Source organism: Ahaetulla prasina, chromosome 7 (genome assembly GCF_028640845.1).
Source record: "Ahaetulla prasina isolate Xishuangbanna chromosome 7, ASM2864084v1, whole genome shotgun sequence".
NCBI classification, from domain to species: domain Eukaryota; kingdom Metazoa; phylum Chordata; class Lepidosauria; order Squamata; family Colubridae; genus Ahaetulla; species Ahaetulla prasina.
This window is the reverse complement of record NC_080545.1, coordinates 36126000-36150447: the sequence shown is the minus strand read 5'-3', so window position 1 is coordinate 36150447 and position 24448 is coordinate 36126000. Positions and strand designations below refer to the sequence as shown.

The following is a 24448-nucleotide window of genomic DNA, read 5'->3' as shown; positions in this document are numbered from 1 at the left end:
TTGAATTTGGGCATGTAGTAAATCCAGTCAAAGCTAATGGAGAGCCATAAATCAATTTTGGCAGCAGGGCAAAGTTAACTTGGTGTTGTGCCACAGAACATCAAATACTCTATGTGTCTCTACACTTCTGGCAAAGAAAATCTCAAAACACGTTCCCCTCCCCTTCAGCACTATACAAGTCTGACTAGCAGATAAATTGTTTTAGAACAGAAAGATATTTTTCCTTCAAAGCTTTGTGATCAGTTTACAAATGTATTCATCTACACGTGTGCATAGATATTGCTTCTATATTTATGTTTCTGCACTATGTATTGAGTCTGCATCCCTGAGATGAGCACTGGGAAGGCTGTGTATGCTCCACTTTAGGTCTTATGAACAGAAAGGAGGAAAGCAGCTCAGAAGTTGGCAGGATTCTGAGATTTGGTCCATTAGGGCTGCACAAAAAAAAAAATCCTGCACTTTTTTTATCCATAGTATCTGGCCAAACCTGACCCTTTTTTTTTGTCCTGGCTTCTCCCACTATACCAGATTTGGTTCTTTCTGTTTGGAGAGTTATCTTTCTGACAGACAGCTAGGAAAACAGAGCCCCAAGCCCATTTATCTGCCTGTCTATATGTCCATCCATCTGTCTGCCATCTGTCCATCTGTCCATCCATCCATCTACCTATCATATTTATATAGTTGCCATCTCACATGAAAATAACTCTGGGAAGCATACAACACGTATGATTGGACTGCTGGACTTCTGGTCCTGCAAAAAAATGATTCAAGTGCTTCATGCAGATTCACCATACCTATTTTAGTGTAAAATCTAAATGTGATTAAATTTTATCTGCTTTATATACAATCAGTATATGTCAGGAGCTATTTCAATATTAGTTAATTAGCAATGGTATTTGCTTTTCTACCTGGATTGGTGTACAATTGACTTTCCACTGTTTTTCCAATGCACTGAAGTTTCACTGTTCGAAGAGAATCATCTGCATTTGTAATGATTGGCAAGCTCCCCAGAGTATCACACACCAAATTTGCTACTTCTCTCACATCAAAGAGCTTTAACAATTCTGAATATATAGCTGGGAAGGAACTGAGAAAGATTGCCTGGGAACAAACACAGAAAAAATTAAGTATATTACAAATGTTTAAACAGACAGAAAAAGAAATTTAAACTTTATTTGGATTTAATTTTAAAAATTATACCTTTTCTATTTTCCAAGAAAAACAGATATTTGGAATTTGCTCTTAATACTTTTAATTTGTTCCAAGGAAAAAAGAATATAAATAAAATTATTATGAGTTAATTTGCAGTTCTAAATAAATATGAGAAATCCAAGGACTATGTGAAAATAGAGGATTAGAATTAAAAAACAAAACAAAAAATAGCCAACTGCAAATGCTGCATCTGAATCATGGAAGACAACTGGAAACAAAACAATTCTATAGCTTGTTAATTTAGCCAAAATTCTTCATATAGAAAGACAGTACTATCAGATATTTGATCTCACTTTTGTTACCAATATGGGAATGAAATGAAATGTCATTATAGCTGAAAATAGATCAGAAGCATTAACATCACATTTATTATTTTTTATTATTTTTTATTATTATTTATTATTATTTATTATTATAACATTATTTATGTTTTTATATATCAGTTACCATGCACAGAAGCAATGTGAAAAACAGAAGAAACTGTGTAAGGCAGTATTTTTGCAGAACTTACTTGGGCCTGAGATAAAGCATTGGTTCCTTTAGTTTCTTGGGAAAGGAAGAATCGTACTGACATCAAAAGCTCTTGAATACAACAGCAGAATTCCTCCTCATTTTGTCCACCAGTAGCAAGAGAAAATAGTTTCCGAGACTGAACTATATATTTAAATATATATTCTTGGGCCTATAAAATAAAAATGTGTGATTTTCTATCATTCCTTCTTATAAATAATAAACATTTTTCTAACAGCATCTTAGATAGCATATAGCCTAACATAGAAAATGAATAGCTCATATCACAAAAGGGAATATTCATTCCTTGCTAAATTCATTGATTTTTTTTAATGTCCAGTCTTTCTAAATTAAGGGGGATTGAAAGCCAGTGTCAGCCTGGTCATCTTTGCTTTATTTCAAGCTTGGCGCCAGCTGCTATGGAAACTATAGTGGGGAAGCAATGGGTTTTGGGAGTTGGGAAATGTGCAAGAGGTGAAACTGGAATTTCTGAGAAGCAATGGGGAGGCCTGGACTCAGAGAGGTCAGCTTGAATTCTTTAACATCTTCAAGGCCAACTGTCCTGGGATCAGCCTGCACGAAGGAGGAGCAACACACCTGGACGTTCCTAAAACATCTTCCTGGCTGATGATTGAACTTAGGTTGCCTGACTATTGAGGGGTGAGCTCTGAGGTTAGTTTCAATTTGTTTCTTTGCGTTTTGCTTCAAACCTTGCCTGACTTTTGCTGCAATCAGTTCTTTCCTAGGAGAAGTACCTTTTCTCTGAATCAATGGAGTCAAGGGTTTTCTTTCCTAGGGATTGATCGGAGGCAGCCCTAACATTAGGCAAGGTCTGCTTTAATGGTCAACCTGGAGACCGCAGTCTACAGTCGGGATCAAGCATCTAAATGTCCAGCCACCAGAGCAAACTGGAAGAGACCAGAGCTCTGGGCAGATCCCCTCCCAGACTGTGCCACATCTGAGATGAAGCAGAATGGCTGGAGGAGCTAGACATCAACAAGGAACCTACTGGGTCCAGAATGTCATTGGGCATGGGGTGAAAGGAGGGCCCGGAGGAATGACTCTCAGGGGAAACTGACAATTCTCAAAATGACTCTAGCTGAAGCCATATTTTTCTCTGCTTTGTTTCTTAGTTGCCATATATATGGGGTGGGGAGGGGGACTTAGGGAATGTAGAATGTTTTCCTCCAAAGTGCCAGACATAACAGCGATAAGGCTCGTGAGAACCAAGGCCAGCTCAACATGCCCTAGCAATGGCAGGAGGGAGTGCTAAGAAGTTCACCACCAGCTTGGCTAATGTGACCTGTGACACAAGGGGGATAGCCGGTATCTATTTTTTTATTATACCAAAGCATGGGAATTATTCAGAGTTGGTTTCACATTTGAATGTGTCAATATGATATACCCAATAAACAGGATCTTTGAGAAAGCCATAGCCTCAGAGTCTTGAACTGATTGGGAGAATTACTTGGAACCATGACAGTAACTTTTATGTGAGGAAGCAGAGGTTCCCACAGGCCGGAGTGGTATCAGGGGGACAGAGATGAAATCCCCCCTCTTGATGTGGGCCTGGAGGATGCCATGCTGAGCATACCCTATACTTGTTGCAAGAGGTGATACAGAATCTGAGAATCTTTCAACTGAGATGACCACTCAGGCTCCTCAAACTACCCCAAGCCAAGCTGTGGCTAGAGCTGCGGTGGCAGAAGTCATGGCAACAATTGCATCTGATCCACCTGCACCGGCATCAGCACCAGTGATGCCACCAGCAGCAGTTGCTGCTGCACGAGCTCCTCCAACTGAAGGAACTGCCCCCTTGGAGATGCCAAGCCCTGAACATTACAGCCTTGGGAGCGAAGTATAGGGGTTCTTTGTGGCACAAGTCTGAAATTACATGCAGGAGCATGGGGATGAATAGGGGACAGAGGCAGCCCAAGTCAGGTGCATGACCATGGCTGTCAAGTGTGTAGCTCTACTGGACTCGAATTGCCCCAGGGGTGCGGTTAACCCTCAGGTGGTAGAAAATTTGGGACTGAATCTCAAGCAGCTGAAGGTGCTAATAGCATTTTGCCAACTAGATGGGGGGTGTCTAATTTTATAACTGAGCCAGTGGAAATGAGAATGGGAAAGTGTCAAGACTGAATCACTTTATTTCCTCTGAGCTTCTATCGCTACTCGTCATTCAAGTAGGAACAGAATGCTAAGATTTCATCTACAGACCATGAGAGCCTAAACCCCATCAAGATCACTACTACAGGTGGGCTTCCGGTTTGGCACCGTAGGTGATAGCGGTGATCTTTACGATCGCCAACCTCTGGATTATGTGGAATCGGCCTACTAAATATTTGTTTTTAATTTTGTTTTAAAATTTGTTATTTGTATTTTGTTTTAATATGGCTGTAAACTGCCCTGAGTCCTTTGGAAGAAGGGTGGTATAGAAATTAAATTATAAAATAAATAAATAAATAAATAAATAAATAAACCCGAAGTACTCCAGATCCGAGGATTTTTCTGCTTTGGCAGAATCAATCACCATGACCAAACGCCAAGCTTTATTTTGGACAATAAAGGATTATACCGGACAGAACGAAAGTGGGAGAACTTTATGCAAGTAGCCAAGCCAATTCCCTGTTACTTTGTAACAAGCTTGAAAATAGCAAGAAAATGGTGGCGAATTGTTAACAAGCTAAGGAGTGGAAAGCGAAAGTGACAGAACTTTTACTGCTTGCCGTCTGCTGCTGGTAAATTGTATGCTGTTTGCTACTTTAACTCTTTGCTGCCTGCTGATAGAATCTAGGGGAGATTTTTAAATATTGCTTTAAAAGACTGTGTTTTTTAGAGGTTAAGAAGATTTAAAGTGAATATTAAATTGGAAATAAATAAACAATTTTATAGAACATGGCAGCCAAACAATTAAAGTCTACTGTAACAAAGGGCTCTGCAATCTCATCAGCTGGTGCCTTTCCAGCTCATACAGCAGATACTAGAACATTGAATTTGGAGGCATTACAGGAGAACTTGAAGGATTTTATACAAGAAAAATTTAAAGTAATAACTGATGAGATGTCTGAAATGAAAGAGCAGATATTAGAAATTCAAGTGGGAAATAAAGAAGTTAAAGAAGGATTTGTAATGGCAGTACAAAGTTTAGCAACAAATGTGATTTTATTAGAAGAGGAAGTTGAGGAAATCAAGCAATTTAATTCAAAATTAGAAAATAAAATGGATGAATTTCAAAGTAAAATGGAAAAAACAGATGATGAAATAATTTTGATACAATACAGAAATATGGAATTTGCTTTAAGAATCCGTGGCTTAAAGGAGAATAGAGAATAGAACTTAAGGGAAATTTTTTCTGAAGCATTTGCTGAGATATTAGCAGCTGTCCAGCAGATGTGGCTTATCAAATTGACAAAATATATTGTGTGAATTCTTGGATAGCAAGGCAAAAAAAGTTGCCAAGGGATGTTGTTATTTATTTTACAAATAGAACAGTGAGAAATCAGATTTTGCAAGCTTCATATAAGGGGGAGAAGATTCAGGTTGCTGGTCAAGATATTTTAATATTAAAGGAAATTCCACCAAAAATGTTAAGGGCTAGGAAGGAATTTGCCTTCCTGGTGAATGAACTTAAAAAACACCAGATTGAATATAGATGGGCTATTCCAACTGGTATAATAGTATATTATGCAGGGAAAGTACATCGTCTCAATACAGTTGGAAAAGCAAGAGAATTTTATGTTGAGGCATTAAAGGCTGAAAGTCTTCCCCCATTGGAAGCTAGAAGAAGGGAGGCTGAAGTGAAGGAAAGAGAAGTGAAGCAGGTACAAGAACAGATTGTGATGGAAGAAGATTTATTACGTGTTGGAAATACCTATGACGGGTTCAGTTCCAAAGGAACAAAGGCTGACAAGAGCTGCTGCTAAACGCAAGGAACAAGATGTAAAGGCACAACAACAATTGGCAACTACTACAACAGAAACAGTGGGAGGAGCAAGGCCTAAAGCAAAATGTGATCTGCGGCTGGTGTTCCAAAAGTTTCCTTTGGCCAATAATGGCAATGAAACTATTATCTTGGAATGTTAATGGTTTGAATTCACCACAGAAGAGAAGGAAAGTATTTCATTATTTGAAACAATTTAAAAAAGAACTCCTTTGTATGGAAAAGGGGGAATTACAATTAAAATCCAGAGAAAAGATGGGGGAAGAAGGGAAAAATTATACCTGGTTTCAATATGGACAATTACAAGCTAGATGGAAATTAGATAAAAAAATAGGTATTAAGCAAACTGAGGATAATTTGTTAAAACAAATGAGAGATCAAGGTCAACAGCATATTAAGAGGTTGTATAATGTATTAGTAAAAATAGACTCAGAGACTTAATTGGTTAAGGATTATATGATTGAGTGGGCACAAAATTTTCAGCAACCAATAATATTGGAAACTTGGGAAAGAATTTGGGTGAGGAACGTTAAATTTACACAAGCGCAAAATATGAGAGAAAATTTTTATAAGATGTTTTATAGATAGCATTTAGACCCCAAAAAGTTGTCATGTATGTATCCTAATGTACAGGCTAAATGTTGGAGATGTGATTGTGAAGATGCCACTTATTACCATATATGGTGGACTTGTAAAAAAGTTAACGCATTTTGGATTAAAGTATGGTGGATCATGCAGAACATTCTGAAAAAGAAGATTAAGTTTACTCCACAGTTCTTTCTAGTAGGAATAATTATGGATTGTACAGCTATAGAGACTAAATTGATTTTGAATTTAATAACAGCCGCAAGACTTTTGATTGCTCAATATTGGAAGAAAGAAGAATTACCTACCATTGAAGAATGGACACTCAAAGTATCAAATCTGGCAGAAATGGCAAAAATTTCTGCTTATTTGAAAGACTATACACAAGAAAAATATATTTTAGAATGGAAAATGTGTATTGATTATATTCAAAATAAGTATCAGATAAAAAAATATCAAATAGCATATGATTAAATTTAGGAAATATTTTGTATTAGATATATTTTTGAAGGAGAGGGGAATTGAGAGTGTGATTATGTGTGGAGTGACTAGAGATTATAATTTAAGATTTATTTTGGATTATGATTGTTAGTTTTGATACCCTGCATTTTGTTCTGGGAAGTTGGGGGTGGGGGTAAGGGGAGGGAAGGGGGTTGAGGGTAGAGGATGGAGTGATGGTTAATGTACAGGGATTATTGAAGATGTATAAATATAATCAATGTAGGGACGGGTCTGCCCAGCTACCATTTTAGAATGGTGGGGAGGGAGAAAAGAGGAGAGAGTAGGAGGTAGGAAAGAGGAGAAGAGGGGTAGAAGAGGGAGAAGGAAGGTATAGGGTGGAGGGAGGAGAGGATGTAGATAAGAGAAGGGGAGGAAGGTTTGGAAAGTAGAAGAAGATAGAAGAGGGAAGAGAGTTAAAAGGAGGGGATGGTGACTGGGCAAGCCCGACTAATTGTATATGACTGTACATTGGATGAGTTGTTGGATATGAATGTAAAAATAAAACTTTTTTATAAAAAAAAAAAGATCACTACTACAGGTTTAGTTGGAGAAATGAACTGTTCCAATAATAAACGGAAGTTTTATAATTGGACAATGTGAATACCCAGAGGTGGGAATCTGTTGTTTAATTAAGTGGTCATTTACGCAGGAAACCCAGAGCTGGGTTTGCTTCTGTAGTTTTGATATGGTGTATCCAATAAAGTTTTACTTTTCAGAATTCGAAGCTCCCAAGAATGTTTCCTTTTTTGGGGTTCACTAGTAAGACAGTTGACATTAAACCAGCTCTCCACAATATTTAACAGATCTTATAAGACAGCTGTAACATAACGATGTCTGGAACAAGAAGCAAGCTGATGCTGTGGTGAAGCCTGGAGCTGCTCCTCTGCAGGAAGCACCAGTAATGGCCCATGCAGAGTCTGGGGTGCAGGCGGTACTGATGCAATCCAAACTAAGGGCGGAGAAAGTGAAACAGCCACTGGTGTGGGATGAAGGAGCCATGGCAGGATCTCCCAACCCAAAGACCTGATGGCTGGGAGGGGTGGGGAAGGCAGCTGAGGCAGAATTTCCCTTGATCCCACTGGGGGTTGCCTTGACTCGGGAAAGCAAATGGAAGTCCAGGAGAGCCGTGGAGTGGAAATTCTTGACCGTATGCTGCAGCCCTTCAGTAGAGCAGCTGTGGGAGAGCTTCAGTGGGATGGAGATGTATGGAGTGGCATCAATGAAGTCATCGTTCCTGGGAGCAGAGCTTGAAATTGGCCAGTCATTGACCACCTCGTCCCCTTCTCTTCCCCAATTGGCGGGGTCAAAAATTATGGCGCAAGGGGCAGTGGTTGAAAAAGTGGAATTTGTCTGTTGACTGGGAGGGCAACAAATGCACCTGAGAAATAAAATGGGACCCAGAGGGGTTGGAGAAGATGCACAGAGTTGGGTGAGTGCCATCAGTGGGGGAAGTGAAAGTGGATCCAGCTAATGTACTGGTTGAGAACAAGGAAGCAAAGCCAAGCATCCCCAAAGAATACCATGATTTAGCAGAAGTATTTAGCGAGCAGGAATTGGACTTACTCCACCTGCATCACCCCATGGACTTTGCAACTGAAATACTGCCGGGGACAAAACTGCCCAAACCAAAGATGTAGTCAATCACCACCAAGGGAGATGGAGGAACTCAGGGATTTCATGGATAAGAATTTGGCTCAATCTCCGGGGGGCCTACAATCTGGTGGGGATGCATGAGGGGGACGAATGGAAGACAGCGTTCGGCACCCAGTACGGACACTACGAATACACCGTCATGCCGTTCGGGCTGATCAACGCCCCCGGCGTCTTCCAACACTTCATGGACGACATGTTCTGGGACATGTTGGATTGGTTCATGGTGGTCTACCTGCACGACATCCTGATTTACTCCCGGTACTGGGAAAGCCACCTCCGGCACGTCCGCCTGGTTCTGCAATGCCTGCGGGAACACCAGCTCTACGCGAAGCTGGAGAAGTGCTTCTTCTTCCGGACATCCATAGAGTTCCTCAGGCACATCCTCTCGCCTGGGAGGATCACCATGGACCCGCGCAAAGTGGAGGCCTTTGTTGGGTGAAGGATGTTCAGTGACTGCTGGGCTTCACCAATTATTACCGGACCTTCATCCCGGGCTTCGCCACGCTGACGGCTCTGCTCACCCAGCTCCTCCAGAAGAAAGTCCCGTTCCAGTGGGGTCCCCTGCAGCAGGAGGCGTTCATGGCCCTCAAGAAGGCCTTTGTCAAGGAACCCATCCTGAGGCACCCCAATCCGCACCGCCCTTTCATAATGGAGACAGACGCATCCGACGTGGCCCTTGGAGTGGTGCTGCTACAGGCCCCAGAGGATGGTGGCACTCTTTTTCCCTGTGCTTCCTACTCCCGGAAACTCAATCCTTCCAAGCGCAACTACACCATCTGGGAAAAAGAGTTGCTGGCTATCAAGGCCACGTTTGAGGCTTGGCGGCACCATCTGGATGGGGCCTGACATCAGGTGGAGGTCCGAACGGGCCATCAGAACCTTGAGCACCTCACCACGGCTCAGAAGTTGATCCAGCGGCAGATCCAGTGGTCGTTGTTTTTCGCCCGGTTCAACTTTCGCGTGACCTACATTCCCAGTGGTCACAACCGGAGGGCGAATGCCCTGTCCTGCAAACCAGAATACCTTGGCCCCAAGGACCCTCTTCCAGCAGAAGCCTTGGCCGCAGCATGGGAACCGGAGGACTTACGGGCCCGGGTGCACGGGGCACAGCGTCAAGATGCCTGGTCTCAGCAGCGGAGAGCGGAGGTGGGCCCCAAATCTCCTTGGACTTTGGAGGAAAACCTACTCAAGTTCCAGGGGCGATTGTACGTGCCCACGGGACCACTCTGAGCCCTCGTCATGGCCCAGTCCCACGACAACCCTGCAGCGGGACATTTCGGGTTCTTCAAGACCCTCAACCTGGTGACGTGGACCTTCTGGTGGCCCCGTATGCGGCATGATGTCCACACGTATGTGACGTTCTGCGTGCCGTGCCGACAAGCCAAAGCTGCCATGGGGGCCCCTCTCGGTCTCCGCCAGCTCCTGCCGACACCCGACAGACCCTGGGGGGCAATCTCTATGGACTTCCTGACAGACCTGCCGCCGTCCTCTGGATTCACCACGGTGCTGGTGGTGATGGACATGCTCACCAAGATGGCACACTTCATCCCGTGTCGTGGGCTGCCCACAGCTGCCAAAACGGCCCGTTTCTTGCTGCGGCATGTCTTCCGCCTCCACGGTCTGCCGGACAGGGTGGTTTCGGACCACAGAGTTCAGTTCACGGCTCGCTTCTGGAAGAGCCTGATGGCCGTGTTGGAGGTGCAGGTGTGCCTGTCGTCATCGCACCATCTGGAGACCAACGGGGGTATGGAGAGGATCATCGGCATCCTGGAGCAGTATCTCCGCTGTTTTGTCAACCAGCAGCAGGACAACTGGGCCAATTACCTGCCCCTGGTGGAGTTTGCCTTTAACAATTCCCAGCACACCTCCACCCAGATGATCCCGTTCTTTGCCAACGTGGGGTACCATCCGCAGATCTTCCCTCTGGCTCCTCCGGACTCCCCTGTTCCCGAGACGCAGAACTTCCTGTCGGAGTTGCACGTGGTCCAGCAGTTGGTGCGTCGGCAGCTGAATCGGGCGAAGGAGGACTACAAATGGGTCACCGACCGGTCCCGACGGGCGACGCCCCCACTGGCAGTTGGAGACCGGGTGTGGCTCTCCACGAAACACCTTCCATCCAACCGCCCAGTGAAGAAGCTGGACCACTGGTTCATTGGCCTGTTCCCTATCAAGGCGGTCATCAACCCAGTGGCCTACCGGCTAACCCTGCCGCGATCCCTGCGGATCTACTCTGTCTTTAACCAGTCCCTTCTGGTCCCTGAGGCCCCGCCATGTCCCCTTCGGCGCCCGTCGGCACCCGTCACCGTCGCCAAGGACAGGGCGGAAGAATACAAGGTGCACAGCATTCGAGACTCACGCTGGCTGAAGGGGCGCTTCCAGTACCTGATTGTGCGGAAGGGATACGGGACAGATTTCATGTGGGTGGATGCCTCCGATGTTCATGCCCCTGACCTAGTGCGGGCCTTCCACGAGCAGAACCCATTCCGACCACATCCCAACCATCAGCCCCGAGGGAAGGGCCCTGTGGTGAGGGATAGTGTTGTGGCTCCAGCCCAGCCCCCCCCCAGGCCTGGCCCCCTGCCAGAGAGTGACTCAGAGACTGAGGGGGAAGGGCCGTCAGGGCTTCCTTCTGCAGGGCCAGCTTCCCTGGCTCAGCTCCAGGAGCCAGAGGCAGGCCAAGTGAAAGAAATGACGAGGCCTCTGTCTCCTGTATCTCCCCTCACCCAGGAAATGTTTCCAGACCCAGCTGAGGACAATCAGTCCTGGTTAGATCCCAGGTTTTGTATACAAGAGAGGCGGGAACAACAGAAGCAGGGGTGGGGCAGGCCTAGAAAGTGCTGAGTCATGGAGCCACACCCCAAAGGGTATAAAAGCAGGAGGGGCTGCTATACTGCTTCGTGACGAACAAATCAAACTGCCTAGAGAGAACTTGATCTGAAGTATTGTTAATTTCTGATTTCCTGGTTGACACGCCGGCATCAAGAAAGATAACAGAAAAACCTTGGCAGATGCTTGCTGGGTTGCTGCCAGAGCTGATAGCTGCCGTGGACTCAATTGCCGGCTAATTGAGTCATTTCTCATGCCACCCGGACTGAGGTGGGGGGACAGAACAAGATGCTTCATTCAACCAGCGAAATCCAGGGTGGCAGCCCCAGTACTCTTCAAAGAAAAGAAAGATGGCTCTTTGAGATTATACATTGATTTTTGAGGAATTAATGGGATCTGCATGGAAAATATGTACTCACTCCCCCTCATGAAGGACATACCGGGATACCTATTCAAGGGGAAGGTGTTCACCAAGCTGGACTTGAGAGAAGTGTACTGCCAAGTGAGGATTAAGGAGGGAGAGGAATGGAAGACAGCCTTCAATTGCCCCTTAAGATGCTACCAATTCCCTTTGGACTGCAAGGGGCACCCACAGTGTTCATGCATCTGATAAACGAGGTGCTGCATGAGCATGTATATAAGGGTGAGGCAGTGGGCAAAAAGACCCTAAAATATTAGCTGGGGCAGTGTGGAAAAATACCCTAAAAGCAGGGTATGCTTTTAGGTATGCAGAAATGCTCCCGGTTCAGACCGGGTCGCGTGATCCGGTAGTGATGGCAGCTGCTGGTTCGGAGGACCGGTAGCAAAAATCCCTTGCCCTGCCCCCCCTGCCTCTACTGAGCCCTACCATCAGCAGAGGTTTTTTTTTTACTTTTAAAAGGTTTTGCTTCAGCCAAAACATGCCTTTAAAAGTAAAAAAAAGCCTCTGAGGATCCCGCCCCTCAGCTGAGATCGGCAGAGCCTTTAAACTTAAAAAAAATAAATTAAAGGCTACTTTGGGGATCTCACGTGAGTTCCTCATCAGCAGAACCTTAAAAAACATGTTTTCTGTAGAAAACATGTAGAAAACCTCCTTTTAAGAGATTCTAAGGCACTTACCTGATTACTGATGACCTCATGGCTTTTTTCCCAGCCGGAAAGCCCCAGTTTCGCTTTCAGCACCACAGAACTAATCTAAATTTAGCTAATCTATTTCATCACTGAGTAATTAATGCTGTCTGGCTGAGGAACTCTGGAAATTGAAGTCCACAATAAAATAAAATAAAATAAAATAAAATAATAAAATAAAATATTTGTGCAGCTTTCTGAGATTTGGTGTGTTTCTGTAGTGTTTCACTCTAACTACACAAACACACAAAATCTCAGAAAGCTGTATGTGGTATTTTGTGTGTGTGTGGTGTGTGTGTGTGTGTGTGTGTGTGTGTCAGTTGTGTTGTGTGTGTAAAGTGTGTAAATTGGTTTTTGAGCTTTTTGTAGCTGTGTGAAGTGTGAAGTGCAGCTGCTTTTACATTGTGTGTGAGTCAGTTGCGTTGTGTTGTGTGTGTGTAAAGTGTGAAAGTTGGTTTTTGAGCTTTTTGTGGCTGTGTGAAGTGTGAAGTGCAGCTGCTTTTACATTGTGTGTGAGTCAGTTGTGTTGTGTTGTGTTGTGTGTGTAAAGTGTGAAAGTTGGTTTTTGGTACCTCTTATTGTTTTTTATACTTTATTATTTTTATTATTTATTGTTATTGGCCATGCCCACCCAGCCATCTGATCACCAAGCCACGCCCACCAATTAAGCCACGCCCACAGAACCGGTAGGGAAAAATTTTAGATTTCACCCCTGCCTAAAAGTATAAACATTAGCAGAAGTGTTAAGTTGCCAGCTTTTGGAAAGTACAGAGAACTTGCTAAACGTTATGATGTGTCTCTTGACCTATGTGTTAGAATATTCCTGTAACAGAAAATACTACAAGATGTGTGTACCGAAAGTAACAGATGGTAGAAGATATCTCCCATATATGGAAATGTAATACTATGAACTTCTCCTTTTTGTCATACTTTGCTCTGTAAGAGAAATGTCTCCGGCGAGGCTAGAGTTGCAAAACATATAAAAGTCACACCCTGAGCCTAACTGGGGGTTCAGATTTTCTCCCATGTGAGTGGGGTCTGATCCTTTGCACAAATAAATCTTGTTTCTCCTACCCCTCATGGTTTTGTCTCCTGAATTGAAGACTTAAATTTTCTGCAACATTTCTGGCAAGCCAGCCAGGAGACAAAGAGTCTTGGGGCTCTCTGTAGGGTCCACCCCGGTGCCGGTGTCTTGTTGAGCCAAGGGGAATCTTCCAGCCATCACTGGAACCAAAGGTGACGGGAAGGAGACCAGGACATTTCTTAGCTGGCTGCGGGATGAAGGAATCGCCTGCATGCATGTATTGGGAACAGGATAATCCCTCCCTGTAAACAGGGATGGAGGAAAGGAGTGATCACACTCTTTTGAGAAAAAGGTGGGAGGAGTGTTGAGTGTGTTTGATGTGAATGGCGTTCGCAGTTCCCATTGGAGACTGTGCTCATCTGGCTCCCTGGGTCGGACGTGAACGAGTGAAACTCCTAGTTCATCCCAAGATAAAGGACCCCTTACCTTCCTCTCATTTTCCTGTATTTCTTTTGTCTGGTGCCCTGGGAGAGTCATGTGGGGTGGGGTGTGGAAGTGTGCCCCTTACTCCATTGGGGTATAGGTGGCAGAGGTAGAGGGAGTGGAATGAGTTTAGGACATAACCAGTGTGCCATATATAAAAAGGAAGAGCACTGGAAGGGTGAATGCCTGGAGAAAGACAAAGAGGAAGAACAAGACGGAAGAATGGATAGGTTTGTGAAGACTTACAGAAGTGGCCTAGGGAGAGGCCAGAGAGGGAGAGGACAAAGGGTAGGATTTTCGAAGACCCTCCCTCATAGGCCTGGCTGAAGTGAAGGAGTGGGACTGAGATCGACCAGGTTTGGCCCGCCTCCCAGAACCTGTGGTCAGTTTATCAATATGTGGATGATTTGTTTGTCACAGGCCAGACGGAAGACGACTGTTGGCAGAACACCTATGAGTTACTTCATCTCCTACAAAAATGTGGTTACAATGCATCCAGGAAAAATGCCCAATTAGTATCCATGAGATATTTGGGGTACGACATAGAGGAAGGGAAGAGAACCCTAGGGCATGAAAGAAAAGAAGCCATTTGTCAGCTGCCTGTACCAAAGAATAGGAAAGAGGATTTTTTGAGTGCTGCTGGCTTCTGTCGAATATGGATCCCCAATTTTAGTCTAATAGCAAAACCCCTGTATGAAGCAACTAAAGGCAATGAAAAGGAACCCTTGCGGTGGGAAAAACAGGCAGAGAAAAGTTTTACAGCTCTCAAAGAGGCCCCCATACAAGTTCCTAGTTTAGGATTACCGGATTTAAAGAAGCCATTTCAGCTGTTTGCAGATATAAAGAAAAATGTAGTGGCGGTTTTCTGGTTTCTTACCCAGAAAATAGGAACATGGCATCGACCTGTTGCTTATCTGTCTAAGCAGCTGGATAACGTAGCAAAAGTTGGCCTGCTTGTATGAAAGCTGTTGCAGGAACAGCATTGTTAACACAGGAAGCTAATAAATTAACTTTTGGGCAGGAAATAAATGTTTATACACCACATGCCCTAAAAGCCATCTTAGAAGCAAAGGGATATTTGTGGCTGACTATCCCACTAATCCTAAAATACCAGGGCTTGATAACACATAATCCAATGATTAAATTAATACAATCAAATGCACTAAATCCAGCCACACTGCTGCCTGAACCAGACCTGGATCCATTGGTCTGAGTTAAGTTGGCTGCCTCTACCCAGTGGGAAGTGAAAACCAACTCGGCTCAACCATTGAAACTAACTCTTCAAAAAGTGAAAAAGAATCTCTCCTCTTCTGGTGACACACTGGAAGCTGTCCTTCTACAAACGGGTGAGGAGAAGAAAATCCCTGCAGGCGTTACTCCGGAGGCTAACACCCAATGCATGGGCAACGAAAAGAACTTACCCTGGAAGCTGTGCTCGCACACTAGACACTTGAAAGACTGTGTAACTATATGTTTTGTAAACTTGTGGAGTGTTCCAGGTTTCAAACAATATGGAACCCAGCCAAAGGATGAGGCAAACTGCCTGTATCCGAAAGGGCCTCATATCATCGATCTGGGTAGTAGTAGTAGTGCTGTTAGTGATTAGTATCACTAATCTTATATCTGTATATGGTGTTAATTGTCAAAGGAGGAGAGGAGGAGGAGGGGAAAACCCCTACTAAAGATGAAATTCAGGACTGGTGTCAAATCGCACTTGATGATCAGAATATGAGAGTAGTTATTCCAGGTTTCATGTTACATTACCCAGAGATAACACAAAGGGTAAGTCAGGATCAGGAAGCCCCTTCGAATGGGCAAGGGGGAATCCGTAACATACAACATGCAGATGCTCCCAAATGTATTTTCCCGTTATGTGCTGAATGTTTTATGAGTCTACCCACGGGAAAGCATTTCACTTATAGTATTGTAAAACCTCCGAATTGCTCCTCCTGGAGGGGGCACCAGGGACCTCTTGATCGCTTCCCGGTCAGGGAACCACTCCTATAGCAATCTCCCCTCCCCGGTGAGTATGAAGGAACTTGTTATTGGCAATGTGTACAAAATTTCATTATTAAGTGTCATCTCCTAAATACATTGTGAGTCCCTGTAACCCTTCGTGATCGAAGTAAGGCTAGGGTGCCACGCCACACGGTGGGAGGAAAAGAGCAATTGGCCGATGCTGATGCTAAAGAGAAAACTATGATGTGTGTTACAAATTATGATCAGTGGGGAGAGACAGAAACCGGTGGGAGAGGTATAGTCTCCAGATACAATATAGGAACTCCTCCGGACTATGGGGAAAAGAACATATCCATCCATCCTGAGCTTTGGCTGTCTGATCCTTCCGGCCTGGACCCCTGCCTTATCCCATGAATCTTTGATAAGGTCATTATCCAAAAATGCTTGGGAGAATTGGACATTGGAAATAATATCCATGTCTGTGAGTATGTGGGAGTGGTCTTAAGGAGGGGAATGTGTAAGGGGCTGCCAGGGGACTCCATGTCCCTGAATGACCGGGTGAAGAACCAAAACATACAGCTAGATTGCGGACCCCCGATCCTCCGAGAGTGGATGGCTATGGATCTGGTTTCCCTAAGATTAGGATGGAGTGGGACATGTAAGGTGACCCTTAACAGGGAGATACTTAAAAGGAATGTGTTTAGGGGAAAACGAGAAGTTGCCGCTTGTAATAAGTGCATGGAAGGCAATGCATTTCTCTACAACCCTATACAACCCGAGACATGTTGCAATGAGGGAAGATGCAAAAACGGCAACCGAATTTACAAAACCTGTTTTCAAGAGGAAAAAACTAAGTGTTACTCACTCCCTTCCCCTACCAGTAGGACACTCCGGAAAAGGGAAGCATTAGGAGAAGGGGAATGTCACCAGTGTATACAAACCACCATAACAGGGAGGATGATCAGAAGGACTCTTGTGTATCACACTCACAAGCTGCCCTCATGTAATCAATTTGATTTAACATCATGTGAGTTGTGGCTCAGGCCACGATACCCCAATTAGGGAAAGGGGTTAATTTATCCTTTGACGCTTGCGGCTCCATAAATAGAAACTGCTTTCCAAAAGGGGTGTATGGAGGTCTCGATTGGGAATAACTTTCTATGTTTAATGATAAATATGCATGCTTAGAGCAGGAAGCAAAGCTGAAAGGGGACTGTGACAATCTGGATTATAACTTTTGTCCAGCATGGGAATGCGTCACCTTTCCCACATGGGATAAGGCCCCGGTAGGTAATTCCAAAATACAGTTGCACCGGGATGGTGGTGGCCAAAAGTGACTGCAAAGTGGGACACTGTAACCCCTTAATCCTCTCCTCAACCCCCACCCAGAGTATCGAGCAGGCTGTTGTCATGGTTTTTGGCCTCCAGTTTTACAGAAAAGGATCAGACCCCGGAACTATATTTGAATATGTGGTCTACCCCACCCGCACCCGAATGATTGGGCATCAACGATCCCTATTCTGGTTGTATTACCAAGAGATAGAGAAAATAAATATTTGAGAATTACCTTCTAAGGTTATTAAAACTTTTGTGCAATTAGCTGAAGATGTGGCAGCCACTTTGAACGTTAGTAACTGTTTTGTATGTGGTGGAACCAATATGGGAGAGAAATGGCCATGGGAGGCACAGGAATTGAACTATACTGTGGTATTGGAGATGGAGCAGATTGGGAATTTAACTTAGTAGGATCCATATGCTATGCCCAAAACTGTACCACTGATTGTCACCAGGTAGGATCATTAATGTGTTTATCCACCTGGAATAATGGTGAATGGTGGTCAGGTAAAGGAAAGCTACCCACGGAAGGGGCCGTGGCCCTTTCAAATGTTATGCTTCTCAACTCCTGTATCTCCCAGCCACAGAATACCTCCCTTATTTGGTTAGCCCGATGGCATGTATTGGATCTGTGGGAAATACGCCTATAGCCAACTCCCAGCTAATTGGTGTGGGGCCTGTGTACTAGGAATCATAAGACCAGGATTCTTTCTGCTACCCCTTCATCAGTGACAGGTGTTAGGGGTCCACGTTACATTACCCAGAGAATATAATGAAGTAGGAAACATCCGACCCAAGATTGCGGCCATTGATACTCACACTTCAATAATAGAAAAGGTAAAAATAGGTCATTGGAAGGATAATGAATAGCCACTGGAGAGGATCATACAAGTGTATGGACCAGTCACCTGGGAAGAGGATGACATGTACAGATGTCGTACTCCTGTGTTAATTAGGTTACAAGCTGTGGTAGAAATAATAACAAATGAACCAAGTTGGCTGCTGAAAGAAGAAGGAGGGGATGTGGAAAGTTTAATTTGTCAAATTGTTGTATTGAAATAGATGATAGTGGGAAAGTTATCAAGGAGATAACAGACAAAATGGTGAAAATAGCCCACGTGCCCATCCAAACTTGGAACGGATTTAATCTAGCAGATGCCTTTTCAGGATGGTTTCCCAAACTTCCTGGGTTACAAGCTATTGTGGCCCTTATTGGAATGATTGCAGCTGGATGTGTAATTTTACCATGTATTCTCCCCATCTTTGTTCATGCAATTTTGAACAGCCTTTCTATGCTGGTGGAAAAGAGAGCCACTGCCCAGGCCTTGCCCTTGTGGGAATATGAACAGCTAAGCACAGTAGACACATACATACCAGATTGTGAAACTACACAGTAATCATGTGATTTGAGTGTAGTTACAGAAGGGGGGAAATGAGGCAATGGGCAAAAAGACCCTAAAATATTAGCTGGGGCAGTGTGGAAAAATACCCTAAAAGTATAAACATTAGCAGAAGTGTTAAGTTGCCAGCTTTTGGAAAGTACAGAGAACTTGCTAAACGTTATGATGTGTCTCTTGACCTATGCGTTAGAATATTCCTGTAACAGAAAATACTATAAGATGTGTGTACTGAAAGTAACAGATGGTGGAAGGTATCTCCCATATATGGAAATGTAATACTATGAACTTCTCCTTTTTGTCATGCTTTGCTCTGTAAGAGAAATGCCTCCGGCGAGGCTAGAGTTGCAAAACGTATAAAAGTCACACCCTGAGCATAACTGGGGGTTCAGATTTTCTCCCATGTGAGTGGGGTCTGATCCTTTGCACAAATAAATCTTTTTTCTCCTACCCCTCGTGGTATTGTCTCCTGAATTGAAGACTTAATTTTCTGCAACAAGGGGGTGCTGGTGTACCTAGTTGACATTCCCATTTATTCTGAAACAATGGAAGATCATGTAAAGCTAGTGTAGGAAGTGCTGAGGAAACTATTGGAAGCCAAGCTCTATGCTAAATGTCAAAGTATAACTTCCAAAAACCCAGCCTGGATTATTTGAGGTACTGAGTGTCCAGTGTAGGAGTGGAGATGGACCCCGGAAAGGTGAAAGTAATATTGAGTGAGAAGCCCTCCCACCAAACCAGAAGGCAACTGCAAAGCGCTTCTTGGGCTTTGCCAGCTTTTTCCAACAGTTCATCTCCTTATAGCCCTGCCTATCACCAAGCTACTAAAGAAGGGAGGAGGGGAAGTGAAACCCAAACTGAGCCAGTTGTTTAACATCTTGAAAGGGGACTCCATGAGAGAACGTCCATTGTCTTTTCACCATCTGTGGGCTCTATGTCATCGGCTCCTAATATGACTGCTTTAACATCATCAGCGGTTAGGGATAAACTCACATGCGCCAATTATGCCTGATACGAGATATGATATATTCTTCGTCTGAACTCCATCGCCTGCGAGGTTCCTCCGCCTCACAGAAATGGCCCTCTACGTTATCGGGGGCCTATCTCAATGACGGGTTTTGGGACCCAGAGAGATGGCATGCGTCAAGAAAGAACCTTTGGGGTTTTTTAGATAAACGATTTTTAAGGGGAGGGAGGGTAAAGACAGGTATTGGGGGAAACCCATCGGGGAGGGAGCCAGTCCTTGCGATCACTCATGGCGATACTTTAACAGGTTCGGAGGTGAAGGGGGAGCCTCATTTTCCAATTCTAGAGGGTTGTTCCATCAGCACGGTAAGTGGGAGGGGCAGATATGGCGGAAGCGGGGGGCCATATCATGTTCAGGGAGTGCGCACTCGCTGTTTAAGAGCGATTGCATGCTCCAGCCCCTGAGACTTTTCCCGTTTCCCGAGTGGTCAGTATCCCCAGGGCTTGGACCTTCGGCTGATGTTATGCAATGCAAGGTCCGTAGTGAACAAAGCCCCCCTGATTTATGATCTTATACGGGGGGGGGGCTGCGGACTTTATGGGCATTTTGGAGACCTGGTTGGGCACTGAAAGGGGGTTCCCCTTGTAGATATGTGCCCACCGGGTTTCCAAGCATTTCATCAGCCGAGGGCCCAAGGTAGGGGTGGGGGTGGTGGCGGTTGTTATTAAGGAGAGTCTAGAGCCAAGGGAGGCCACTGGACCTCAGATAGCCGGTTGTGAATCCCTTTACATGAAGTGGGGGCGTAGGATGCAGGTGGACTTGTTGATCATGTACCTGGCTCCTTGCTACGTGACAACAGGCCTGCCCAAGCTGCTTGAGATGATAGCCGGGATGGCAGTTGATACCCCTAGGCTCATGGTCATGGAGGATTTCAACTTGCCATCGGCTGGCGTGTTGTCAACGGCAGCCCGGGAGTTCATGGCCTCCATGATGGCCATGGACCTGACCCAATTAGTTGACGGCCCCACCCACATTGGGGAAAGCACACTGAATCTGATTTTTGTCTCTGGACAGTGGCTGAATGATCTGGAAGTAGGAGAATTAGTCATCGAACCTTTGTCATGGTCAGATCATTCTCTTCTTCGTCTGGACTTTCGGACCGCCACTCAACACCGCAGGAGGCGGGCCAATGCGTTGGTTCTGTCCCAGGCGACTGATGGACCCGGGGAGATTCCTGACGGAGCTTGGGCCGCTCCCTGGTGATCTGGCCCATGGCTCGGCCGAGGAGCTTGGGACGGGCCGTGGCAGGCGCTTTGGACCGTGTCGTGCCTTTGCGGCTTCTGACTCAGCGTAGGTCTCAACTGGCTCCCTGGTTTTCCGAGGAGCTGAGGGAGATGAAACGCCGGAAAAGACGCCTAGAGAGTGTTTGGAGGGCCAGCCGTTCTGAAGCTGACCGAACACTAGTTAGGTCTTATATTCAGACCTACCTAGTGGCATTGAGGGAGGCCAAGCGGGCCTATGTATCTACCCTCATTGCGTCGGCAGATAACTGCCCGGCCTCCCTGTTTAGGGTGACTCGCTCTCTCCTTCATCAGGAGGTGCGCGATGATCCCTTACAGGGTTGTGCTGAGGATTTTAGTAAGCATCTGTATGATAAAATCGCTCAGCTCCAGGACGGTTTGGACCAAACTTGGGTAGTTTCAGGCGAGGTGATGGAGGCTACTCTTGTTGAGACCATCTGGGATGGGTTTGATCCTGTGGCTCCTGAGGACATGGACAGGTTGCTGGGGCGGCTGAATGCCACCACATATTTATTGGACCCGTGTCCCTCCTGGTTGGTGCTGGCCACTCAGGAGGTTACACGAGGCTGGCTCCAGGGAATTGTTAATGCTTCCTTGAGGGAGGGTGTTGTTCCCACCGCATTGAAAGAGGCGGTGGTGAGGCCCCTCCTCAAGAAGCCCTCCCTGGACCCAGCTGTTTTGGGAAATTACCATCCAGTCTCCAACCTTCGCTTTGTGGTGAAGGTTGTTGAGAGTGTGGTGGCACATCAGTTACCCCAGTACCTGGATGAATCTGTCTATCTAGACCCATTCCAGTCCAGTTTCCGACCCGGGTACAGCACGGAGACGGCTTTGGTCGCATTGGTGGATGACCTCTGGAGGGCTCAGGACAGGGGTTATTCCTCTGCCCTGGTCCTCCCAGATCTCTCAGCGGCTTTTGATACCATCGACCATGGTATCCTGCTGCGACGGTTGGGGAGTTTAGGAGTGGGAGGCAACATTTTTCGGTGGTTCTCGTCCTATCTCTCCGACTGATTGCAGACGGTGTTGGCAGGGGGGCAGAGATCGACCGCAAGGCGCCTCCTGTGTGGGTTGCCACAGGGGTCGGTTCTCTCGCCTCTCCTGTTCAACATCTATATGAAGCCACTGGGTGAGGTCATCAGTGGTTTTGGGGTGAGTTATCAACTGTACGCTGATGACACCCAGCTGTACATTTCCACCCCTGACCACCCCAATGAAGCTGTTGAAGTGTTGTCTCGGTGTCTGGAGGCCGTGCGGTTCTGGATGGGGAGAAACAGGCTCAAGCTCAACCCCTCCAAGACTGAGTGGCTGTGGATGCCGGCATCCCAGTACAGTCAGCTGCAACCGCTGCTGACTGTTGGGGGCGAATCATTAGCCCCAATGGAGAGGGTGCGCAATCTAGGCATTCTCCTGGATGGACGGTTGTCTTTTGAAGATCATTTGGCGACCGTCTCCAGGAGAGCTTTTTACCAGGTACACCTGGTTCGCCAGTTGCGCCCCTTTCTAGACCGGGATTCCCTATGCACGATCACTCATGCCCTCGTCACTTCTCACCTGGACTACTGCAATGCTCTCTACATGGGGCTTCCCTTGAGGAGCACCCGGAGGCTCCAGTTGGTCCAGAATGCAGCTGCACGGGTGATAGAGGGAGCCACTCGTGGCTCTCATATAACACCTCTCCTGGCTGCCTGTGGTCTTCCGGGTGCACTTCAAGGTGCTGGTTACCACCTTTAAAGCGCTCCATGGCATAGGACCGGGATATCTACGGGACCACCTTCTGTTACTATATGCCTCCCACCGACCGGTGCGCTCCCATACAGAGGGTCTCCTCAGGGTGCCGTCAGCCAAACAATGTCAGCTGGCGACCCCCAGGGGGAGAGCCTTCTGTGTGGGGGCACCTACCCTCTGGAACGAGCTTCCTTCTGGACTCCATCAACTTCCTGACCTCCAGACCTTTCGCCGCAAGCTGAAGACGTATTTATTCTTCCGAGCAGGACTGGCATAAAACAGGTTTTTTAAATTGGATTTTAAATGGGAGTTTATATTATGTATTTTATAGTTTAAATTATTGGCCATATTGAATAAGTTTTTTAATTGGTTTTATTGTATTGTATTGTATTTTATCTGGCTGTTAACTGCCCTGAGTCCTTCGAGAGAAGGGCGGTATAAAAATTAAATTATTATTATTATTATTATTATTATTATTATTATTATTATTATTATTATTATTATTATTATTATTATTATCATTATCATTATCATTATCATTATCATTATCATTAAGTGGATTATGGAATGTCAAGCAGCCCTTCATAATACAAACTGATGCTAGCTATGTAGAGGTGGGGGCCAACCTGCTCCAAAGAAATCCAAAGGGAGTATTCTAGCCCTGAATCTACACTTCCCAAAGGCTGACCAACACTGAAAAATGTTGGGCGCTGTGAGAAAAAGAGGCTTATGACATTTGTTGAGCACTGATGACCTGGAGGCAGTTTCTGGAAGGCAGTAAAATCCCCTTTGAAGTGTGGACAGACCACAAGAACTTGGGGGCCCTGAGAAACCCCATGGAATCCCTGAAGGAAGTACGATGGGCTCAGTACTTTAATTGATTCAATTTCACCCTTCAGTACTTGCCAGGGTGGAAGAATTTTCTCGCAGAAACACTTTTCCAAATGCCCCAATATAAAAGCATTTGGGATGAAATAGTTAACTCCATCATCCCCTCTCAGCAACTGGCAGGGAAGGTTTCTGTGAAGCAACAGCTGCTAGGTATTCCTCAACCAGCTGATGATGCTTTGACCTAACAGCTGAGGGAAGCTATGAAGGAAGATGAGTGGTTCAGAGACCACAAGAAAGATCTGATGATAATAAATAGGACCAAAGGACTCGGCTCCTGCAGAGAAGCCACAATGTAAAGCTGGCAGGCCACTTTGGGTTTGTAAAGACCCTTCACTTGCCTGGGAGACAATTCTGGTAGCCTAAGATGAAGAAAGACATTGAAAGATACGTGACAAGCTGCCCAGTTTGCATGTCCATTAATCGGTTGCCTGTGAAGACTCATGGGCTGCTCCAGCCAATGGTTAACCCTAACTGACCATGGGAAGAGATTGCCATATTGTGGAATTGCTGAGAGTGCCAGGAACACAGTGATCTGGTTGGTGGTGGACCTGTTTTCGAAGCAAGTGCACTTCATTGCCAATCCAAAGCTTCCTTCAACCCGGAACCTGGCCAAGATGTTTGTGCAACATGTTTATCGACTGCATTGAGTTCCAAACTGCATCATTTCAGACGGGGGTGGTGGTGCAGTTTACGACAAAGTTCTGGCAGGATTTCAGAAAGTTGGTTCCTCCCAAGGACTTAACTCAAGATTCCATCTGAGTTCTAATGGGGGAGGTGGAAGAGACCAATGCAACAGTAGAGCAATGTAGAATAGAATGAGCTGGAAGGGACCTTGGAGGTCTTCTAGTCCATCCCCCTCCTCAAGCAGGAAAACCCATACCATTTCAAATAAGTGACTGTTTAGTCTCTTCTTAAAAACATCCAGTGATGGAGCCCTCACGATTTCTGAAGGCAAGCTGTTCCACTAATTGTCCTGTTAGGATGTTTCTCCTTAATTCCAAGTTGCTTTTCTCTTTGATTAGTTTC

General features: G+C 45.4%; 1 protein-coding gene across 1 annotated transcript in view; it reads right to left on the bottom strand.

Annotated features, from left to right (window-relative positions):
* The window catches only part of DOCK4 (dedicator of cytokinesis 4), a 931895-nt gene that overhangs the window by 428553 nt on the left and 478894 nt on the right, over positions 1–24448 (bottom strand). The window contains exons 22-23 of the mRNA XM_058189675.1: positions 1724–1894; positions 909–1101 (exon numbers count right to left, since the gene is read on the bottom strand). Coding sequence (XP_058045658.1) covers positions 909–1101; positions 1724–1894 — 364 coding nt within the window. The remainder of the gene's footprint in view (positions 1–908; positions 1102–1723; positions 1895–24448) is intronic.